The 9,241-nt window shown below is 41.2% G+C and overlaps 2 protein-coding genes across 2 annotated transcripts in view; one reads left to right on the top strand and one right to left on the bottom strand.

Moving 5' to 3' along the window:
• The first annotated feature begins 523 nt into the window (after positions 1–523).
• Positions 524–3,026, top strand: lyrm1 (LYR motif containing 1). The gene is made up of 4 exons (XM_014158983.3): positions 524–2,091; positions 2,180–2,240; positions 2,387–2,418; positions 2,534–3,026. Exons 1-4 carry the CDS (start codon positions 1,948–1,950, stop codon positions 2,645–2,647), a joined length of 351 nt encoding a protein of 116 aa, XP_014014458.2. The 5' UTR covers positions 524–1,947; the 3' UTR covers positions 2,648–3,026.
• Positions 3,027–3,087: 61 nt separating this feature from the next.
• dnah3 (dynein axonemal heavy chain 3) overlaps positions 3,088–9,241 on the bottom strand; it is a 54,142-nt gene continuing 47,988 nt past the window's right edge. The window contains exons 57-60 of the mRNA XM_014158986.3: positions 8,000–8,142; positions 6,731–6,935; positions 6,410–6,547; positions 3,088–6,337 (exon numbers count right to left, since the gene is read on the bottom strand). Of these exons, the coding sequence (XP_014014461.2) occupies positions 5,984–6,337; positions 6,410–6,547; positions 6,731–6,935; positions 8,000–8,142 (840 nt within the window). The 3' untranslated portion in view covers positions 3,088–5,983. The remainder of the gene's footprint in view (positions 6,338–6,409; positions 6,548–6,730; positions 6,936–7,999; positions 8,143–9,241) is intronic.

Raw genomic sequence — 9,241 nt, 5'->3', positions numbered from 1 at the left:
ATTAGAATTAGAATATATAAGTATGGATTAGCATATGACCTAGCGGCATAGGCAAGATGGAATAAAATACAGTGTATACATATGAGATGAGTAATGCAAGATATGTAAACATTAAAGGGACTAGTGATCCATTTATTAAAGAGGCCAATGATTTCAAGTCTGTATGTAGGCAGCAGCCTCTCTGTGTTAGTGATGGCTGTTTAACAGTGTGATGGCCTTGAGATGGAAGCTATTTTTCAGGTCCCAGCTTTGATGCACCTGTATTGACCTCGCCTTCTGGATGGTAGCAGGGTGAACAGGCAGTGGCTTGGGTGGTTGTTGTCCTTGATGAACTTTTTGGCCTTCCGGTGACAACAGGTGCTGTAGGTGTCCTAGAGGGCAGGTAGTTTGCCCCTGGGGATGTGCTGTGCAGACCGCACCACCCTCTGGAAAGCCCTGCGGTTGTGGACGGTGCAGTTGCCGTACCAGGTAGTGATGCAGTCCGACAGGATGCTCTCAATTGTGCATCTGTAAAGGTTTGTGGGGGTTTCAGGTGACAAGCCACATTTCTTTAGCCTCCTGAGGTTGAATGGTGCTTTCAAGACAACTGGGAACTCTGAAAAATACTAGGTCAAATCATGACGTCAGTGATCTTCAGGTCGGAAAGTCGGCGCTCTAGAAAGAGGCCCGAGTTCCCGAGTTGGAATTAATACTTGGATGACCGTTCAAAACGATTTTTCATAGTCAGAGCTTGTTTTTTCCCCGAGTTCCCAGTTGTCTTGAACACACTGAAGTCGGAGATTCCGAGTTCCCGGTTGTTTTGAACACAGCATAATTCTAGTCTACATAAGACAGCATCTACATCTGTATTGCTTGCTGTTTGGGGTTTTAGTTTGGGATTCTGTATAAGCACTTTGTGACATCTGCTGATGTAAAAAGCTCTTTATAAATAAACTTGATTTGATTTTTAACCAGTCACCGGGGAACGGTCGTCACTAGTTACCACAGCCACAAAAATCATAAACCCTACAATTGATCTTCTTAAAATGTGATTTTTAAACCTAACCATAACCTTGACCACACTGCTAACCTTAAGCCTAACGCTAACCTTAAATGAAGACCAAAAAGTTAATTTTTGTTTTCATACATTTTTACTTTATAGCCTATGTTTAAGACGTGGATGTCGATTATGGCAGCCCCCGCACCTCTCTGATTCAGAAGGTTGGGTTAAATGTGGAAGACACATTTCAGTTGAATGCATTCAGTTGTACAACTGACTAGATATCCCCCTTTCCCTTTCCTTTCCCTTACTTTGTATTTGTGGAAACCAGTGAAGGGCTGTAGTTGTAGAAGAAGCAAGTAGTTATTTAGTCCACTAAGGTATAATTAAGCAGTAAGGCCAGAGGAGGTGTGGTATATGGCCAATATACCATGGCTAAGGGCTGTCCTTATGCGCAACACGGAGAGCCTGGATACAGCCCTTAGCCGTGGTATATTGGCCATACATCACAAACCCCTGAGGTGCCTTATTGCTATTATGAACTGGTTACCAACGGAATTAGAGTAGTAAAAAGAAATGTTTTGTCATACCCGTGGCATACGGTCTGATATACCACAGCTGTCAGTTTATAATAAGAACTATCTAGTCTCTGCTACTATTACTTAATTTCAGATGTTATATTGCCACCTAGTGGTTTATTGAAACATGCATGTACATGTATTATTTACCTACATTTCCAGCACTAAACCTACCTCTGTTTAAGTAATCATTCAAAGCAATGTAATACCGGCGTATATGTTTTCACCTATTCAATGATGTTTGATCAGAGATTATATCAATTCAAACGGGGCCCCCAGTCTTTTGCGGTACTCTGGATCCTTTGATTGAGTCTGGTGTTAATTATATAGGGCAAGTTACTCCTTGCATATATTTTTTCTATTCTCTGCTTTGTATTGTTTTTAGACCAAATGACGACAGTCACACGTAATCAGGTCCTGTCACTGTATATTAGGGTATTTCGGATCGCCTGGGGTGCAGTCCCACAAGACACTGTGAGCGACAGAAGGTACATTGTCCAGGAGACCCAGACCCTCTTCAGACAGAACAAACAGGTAAAAAGACATACCCTATGTTTGTCTGTGTAGCTCAGTATCATCTTTATCTGTTTGATTAATCTGTTGTTCTGTGTATCCCTTTCAGTTGACAGATCAGGAATCAATAAAGAAGTGCTTAGCAGAATGTGAGGCAAGGATAGAAATTGGTGAGTGTCAAGAAAAGCCTGGTTGACATTTTCAAATTCTTTCATTTAGTAATAATCTCTGGACAAATCAGAAATGTTTTAGAGTTCACACTTAAATGCTTTGGTGTGAGAATCTGAGTGATGTTTTTCCCCACTCTGTTTCACAGGTCTTTATTACAGGAATCCCTATCCAAGACCTGTAAGTGACAGACATCTAAACCAGAAGAAATGTTTATATATCTCAGGAAATATTGTGTAATTTCACTATTATCTAATGTAATGGTTTTATTTTGCTTCTATACCCTTCATTGCAGATCTACCTGCCTATAATGGGACTGGCAACCCAGAAAGGCGGTAAGCTGAAAGCAAAGCAACGCATGAGGAAGCAGGCCAAGCCAGTTTACTTACAGTCACATGAGGACAGCTGATACTACAGCTGATACTAGATGAACTCTATATTCTTGTGAAGGGTTTATGTTACCAAGGACAGGAGGAGAGTCACTGGCTGATCTCAGGAGTTGAGTTGAAAATCCATCTTATATATTGGCGGAAAAAGTCATTTATTTCCATTGTTCATCACGCAAATCAATGTTCATCAAGCACATTGCATTGTAAATTGCACTGTAGCATTCAATCCATTACGTCTATGCAACAGTATACTGTACCAAGTATATTTATGCATGTGATTCCTGACAAGAGCTGTTGTGGATGTCAGCATTGTCTGTCCTGTAAGATAGGTAGCCATTAAGATTTATGATACTATTTTGAATATATTTATAATTTCAATAAATTGAGTTTTGAAAAGCACCACTCCTCTGCATTCATTCTTTCAAGGAATTACTAAAAATTCAGATGAACTCTTGTCGGGTTGAAAAATAGACTTAAGGATTTATTGAGTAAAGTGCATTAGAGTGCATACACACAAAGGTTTTATTCATTTACCACCACCTTCAGTTTATCAACTGTTAGATTTAACTGATAGGAACAATGTCTTACTATAACCAGTTAAAGATTAGTAGGCTACTCTCTTAAAACAAAAGCCTGATTTTTTTTTAGCGGCTTTCCAGTTTTAAAGGTAAAACTGATTTAGATTTCATGTGCAACCACAAAAAAATATGGTCTGTCCTTGGTTGCAACATTCACTACTGAGTTCCAAACTGCCTCTGGAAGCAATGTCAGCACAACAACTGTTATTTGGGAGCTTCATGAAATGGGTTTCCATGGCCGAGCAGCCGCACACAAGCCTAAGCTCACCATGCGCAATGCCAAGTGTCGGCTGGAGTGGTGTAAAGCTCGCTACCATTTGACTCTGGAGCAGTGGAAACGTGTTCTCTGGAGTGATGAATCACACTTCACCATCTGGCAGTCCGACGGACTAATCTGGGTTTGGCGGATGGCAGGAGAACTCTACCTGCCCCAATGCATAGTGCCAACTGTAAAGTTTAGTGGAGGAGGAATAATGGTCTGGGGCTATTTTTCAAGGTTTGGGCTAGGCCCCTTAGTTCCAGTGACTGGAAATCTTAATGCTACAGCATACAATTACATTCTAGATGATTCTGTGCTTCTAACTTTGTGACAACAGTTTGGGGAAGGCCCTTTCCTGTTTCAGCATAACAATGCCCCAGTGCACAAAGCGAGGTCCATACAGAAATGGTTTGTTGAGATCGGTGTGGAATAACTTGACTGGCCTGCACAGAGACTCTTCTGGGAAGGCTTTCCACTAGATGTTGGAACATTGCTGCAGTGACTTGCTTCCATTCAGCCACAAGAGCATTAGTGAGGTCAGGCACTGATGTTGGGCAATTAGGCCTGGCTCGCAGTTGGCGTTCCAATCCCATCCCAAAGGTGTAATTACAACACAGGTTGTAATGTCTTTTTTGTTTCTGGCTTCGCTAGCCTGGTACCAGTGTCATTAGCTAACACTCCAGTCCTTGTCATTACCAAAGAGACCGGCCTTTCCGCAATATTCAAATATCAACGTTCTATCATTAATGAGCTCCAGGAGACCAGAGGATTCGATAACCTTCACAGCTATCATCCAATCACAATGTTTATGCAAATTGAACTGATAGGAAAACGTTCTAATTTAATTCATACATTTGATTGGAAACAATGTAACATTGGGCATTCTGGTCTAATACATTTAATTGTGAACATAAACATTGGGCACGGGGAGCACAAAGGATTCCCGTTTATTGCATTTTTACCACCAGCCCTAATGTGATGACATTATACCAGAGAAGCTCTCGCCCTGAACTTCCCCACCAGTTCATTGTGAACGCTGTAGCCTATTTTATATCCAGCAAGCAAGAGCAAGGTGCTTCTTTCCTCTAATATAAACTCAGCAAAAAAAAAGAAACGTCAATTTCTCAGGTCCCAGTCTTTCAAAGATAATTAGTAAAAATCCAAATAACTTCACAGATCTTCATTGTAAAGGGTTTAAACACTGTTTCCCATGCTTGTTCAATGAACCATAAACAATTAATGAACATGCACCTGTGGATGGTCATTAATTGCCTACTGTCTGTAAGCTGTTAGTGTCTTAAGGTCACAGTTATGAAAACTTAAGACACTAAAGAGGCCTTTCTACTGACTCTGAAAAACACCAAAAGAAAGATGCCCAGGTTCCCTGCTCATCTGCGTGAACATGCCTTAGGCACGCTGCAAGGAGGCATGAGGACTGCAGATGTGGCCAGGGCAATAAATTGTAATGTCAGTACTGTGAGACGCCTAAGACAGCGCTCCAGGGAGACAGGATGGACAGCTGATTGTCCTTGCAGTGGCAGACCACGTGTAACAACACCTGCCAAGTTTTCAGCTGTGCTAACAGAGTTGCAAAAGGGTTTTCTAATGATCAATTAGCCTTTTAAAATTATAAACTTGGATTAGCTAACACAACGTGCCATTGGAACACAGGAGTGATGGTTGCTGATAATGGGCCTCTATACGCCTATGTAGATATTCCATAAAAAAATCTGCCGTTTCCAGCTACAATAGTCATTTACAACATTAACAATGTCTACACTGTATTTCTGATCAACTTGATGTTATTTTAATGGACATTTTTTGTTGTTGCTTTTCTTACAAAAACAAGGACATTTCTAAGTGACCCCAAACTTTTGAACGGTAGTGTATATTCTTTTTAGTTGCTCAAAATAAGTGACCAAACTGGTTGTACAAAACATTGACGACAGGTGCCAGTTTTGCGTTTCTTTCCTCTCATTAATGGGATGCAACTGAAGCAAACATAGCTCGATTGACTCTTGTGGGCTAATATTTTACACATCATCATTTCACTCTCATTATGGAGTCCTCTCTAGCCAATTTGAACAACATGATCTTGCATTGACACGGCTTCTCACCAGGAAATTACCGCAGCAGGTCGTAACGGTTTTGTTTGTTGCCGTTGTTTAAATTATAATTCTATATTGTGCCAAATTTGCCCTATGTTCCATAACATTGTCATGGAAAATATGAATGTTGTTTCCAACAACCAACCAGCAACTGTGCCGTAAATCGGGCTGCATATTGAACGTTGAGAGGCCAGTCTCTTTGGCAATGACAAGGAGTGTCAAGGAGTGGAATGTTAGCTAAAGAGACTGGTACCCAGGCTATATGACAGCCTGTGCAATCTTCAAAAATATCAAGAAATCGAGTTGAAAATATCCAGCATACAATTCTGCCTTTAATAGCTATTTAAAAGGAGTGAGTTGGTTGTCTGTCTCTCATATCTAACATCCTGCAAGATGTCTGCAGAGCTGTGCCTAGTCATCCAGCTGGCACAGACAGGCCACCCCGCGGTTGATCCAATGTTTCTGCGGCCGGTCGGAGGGAAGCTCGATAGGCATTACGTAGTTGGTGGAGTGGCCCGTGGTGGACAGGGTTCCGCGCCGGGCGCTGGTCTTGTACACGGGACACACGTAGATGTTCTCATGCAGGAACTTTGACATCTCTCCTGGCCTGAGCCAGATGATGGGCAGGGGGTCGAAGAGGATCTTGGGGAGGGACTCTCCTATGACCATCTTCTCCCGGTCCCAGCGTGCCCCCTCCAGGAAGAACCCCTTCACATAGGCCCCATCATCTGGCTTGTTCTCCATGTGGGTCTCTTGCTTGGTCATCTGATAGAGACAGGGAAGTCATGCCATGCATTCACTGAACACAAAGATGAGGTTTACATTGTACTCCCTTACCTCAAATTCAAAGCCGATGAAGTCGATGGGGATGGTATACTTTCGGGCAAAGTTCTGAGATACTCCTGTGAGGAAGGACTGAGTAAAGTAGAACCCAGAGAGCCAAAAGACTGGTGGTGGCCCATTGTTGATCCAGTCCTGTCAAACACACAGCCCAACTCCCATGAATCAGTATTTGTGTCTTTCAGAAGTATCAGTTTCACAGGAAACAAAATCCCTGTCCTCAAAACAACTTTTAATTGAACATACAAACACATTTGAATGTGTATTGTTGGGGTTGAGCAGCTCAGGATCCTCACTCTCTTGGCGATCATAACTGACCTGTAGAAACTTTAGCCTGGCGAGGAGGTCGGACACGTAGCTGCCCAGAGGCTTCAAAGACGGGTAGGACTTAGCCGACCACATGGTTGGCACCTTGCCCACCACCATACTGTTGAAGACGTTCTCCAGCTCAGAAGACATCACCACCTGACCCTTGAGAGCCTTTCCAATGTTTATCAGGCTGATGCGTACCACCTGAGTTAACCTGCGGGGGTCAAAGCATCATTATCAGCATGTTATGAACACATAATTGCTAATCCCAAATTCCCCATAGCCAAAAAGGCATGTAATGATTGTGTAGTAATGACTGCCTGTACACAGAGTACCAATCAACTGCTTATAGTGGTCATTAAATGTGGGACTGGTGTTGTAAAACTACCGGTAATTTACCGAATCTATTGTATTCTATGGCAACGTTGGTAATTTATACTTAAATAACTTCTAGTGGATAGACCATATGGTTCAAGAGAAAATAGCTAAATTAATGAAAAAACATCTAATCAACAATGAAACTACCAACTAAAGACTATTTTTCACAACTGCCACCAGTTTAGCGCCAAAATATTTACAACAAAGACAAATTGACATAGTAAAAGTGTATAAAAATGTAAAGGATATTTCATGCTGAAACCCTTTTATTAAAAACCAATGATATTGACTGAGTTGATGGGTTATATTTAGGATAATGTTTTACAGCTTTGTCATTCAATTTTTTTAATTTTAAAATCATCTTATTTTATAAACATTACATGTGATGATAAATTCCATGTAGATAATAGGCAGAAAATACTGCACACTCAAAACCGATTAGTGAAGGTGCTGGAGGCAAAATGCTACACTGGAGAAACAGGGGAAAAAAGTCTCTGCACACTTCCAGTCAGATGCCCATTTATTTGAATAGAGGCTGAGCTTTCGGTCAGTCGACCTTCATCAGAGCATATCTCCACAAACAATAGTGAGACAGATAAGGCCACACAGAGGGCCAGAGATAATTACAGACACCTGTGATACTCTGAAGTATCCAAAAAGGCCACTAGATGTCACGTGATAAAGTCTATAAAATCATTGAACGTTACCAGTAATATACCCTCCCTTTGCAACCCTATGTGGGACACAAAACATTTTACTTTGCGTTTAATCAATTGACCATAAGACTCCAATTGCCATGGCCAGATGTAGAGTAAGTATTTTATGAGTGCATTCATTGTATCAGTTTGAAACGCTACACTTCCTGACCCCTGTTTCTTTATTCCAGATCATGATATTTACCTGTTGAAGCGGATCAGTTCCTGTCTCAGCACAGTGTTCATGGACTCCTCATACATCACTGGGTATTTGTTAATCACCATCTGGATGTCAAAGTCTGCTGGCAGCTTGGACAGGATGTCTTCTGCAAGCTCATCAACCACTTCCTGTAGTAATCAGAGATATAACTACCAGTATAATAAATTCAAAACAATTGAAGCTTTTGTACAGAGCTGACATATCAGGGCTTGTTCTGAGGCATCACAACTTTTTATCCACAAAGTGCCGGTCTGTGAGAATGTACAGGTTTTGATCACACAGAGAAGTGTCCACTAGCGTTGAATATTTTCCCGGTGTTTTACAAATGTTCCATCCGGAGAATAAATCACTTTTCTCCTAGGTAGTATTTCCTGCCAAAACCGGAAGTGTCATTAAAAAGCGTTATAAAGCATCTAAATAAGCCTCTCTCTGGATTTGATTAGAGCTTTGATAAAAAAATTCAGCCCTGATGCTACCTGAGACTGATGAGTTATACATTAAATCCACTTTATGAGCCCTACATTAAAGATATTTAATAATCCCAAGCTCAGAAAAGCCCAAATGATTGTGCCGTCAGCAAACAAGAGCTTCCGTCCCTCTTCAAATAGTCTATTGATATAAGAAATGCTAGAAAAAGTAATGTCCAGCAAGCTATTCTAGTCTAGCTTTTCCTGCACGGGACTCCAAGAGCTAAGGAGCGTTTTTTTAAGGAGAGAGGCCAGCGGAGCACAGGTGCGTGCGTATTGCGCAAGAGACACAAGTTAGAAGCTTATTATGCATAACCCATCATTAATTGGCTGAATATAAGGGTAATACGGCATTAAATGTATTACCTGAAAGAGGTAGGCTAGGACATCTATATATAAGGCTATATATCAATCTAGAACAGGATGATCTATTTTGGATGCGATTTGAATGGAATTGATGGAGGCAGAGAAAGACTGCGAGAGATTGCTTGCGCTTGTACTGATTTAAAGCAACGATATTGAAGTGTTACGCTGTTTTAAAACTGCAGCTTCAATTAAAAAAAACGAATCTTCACAATTAAGAAATAAGGTGACCCCCGAAAGCCAGGCATGGGTAAATTAGATGAGCATTCGGTCTTTATATTTCTGTATTATAGGCTTTGCTGCAGCAAATGCAGGTTTACCTGTCACAAGAAAATGACCATGATGACATGATAAGTCTACATGTATTGTGAACTGTGCCCCATACTGAGATGGGCTG

The sequence above is a fragment of the Salmo salar genome, chromosome 19, assembly GCF_965601325.2.
Source record: "Salmo salar chromosome 19, fSalSal1, whole genome shotgun sequence".
NCBI classification, from domain to species: Eukaryota; Metazoa; Chordata; class Actinopteri; order Salmoniformes; family Salmonidae; genus Salmo; species Salmo salar.
This window is presented reverse-complemented; position numbering and strand designations above follow the sequence as displayed.

Excerpts from the sequence above, each read along its gene's own strand:
- lyrm1 (XM_014158983.3), top strand. The coding sequence starts at position 1,948 with ATGACGACAGTCACACGTAATCAGGTCCTGTCACTGTATATTAGGGTA. Across the intron at positions 2,092-2,179 it reads TCTTCAGACAGAACAAACAG|TTGACAGATCAGGAATCAAT; the intron begins GTAAAAAGACAT and ends TATCCCTTTCAG. Across the intron at positions 2,419-2,533 it reads GGAATCCCTATCCAAGACCT|ATCTACCTGCCTATAATGGG; the intron begins GTAAGTGACAGA and ends CCTTCATTGCAG.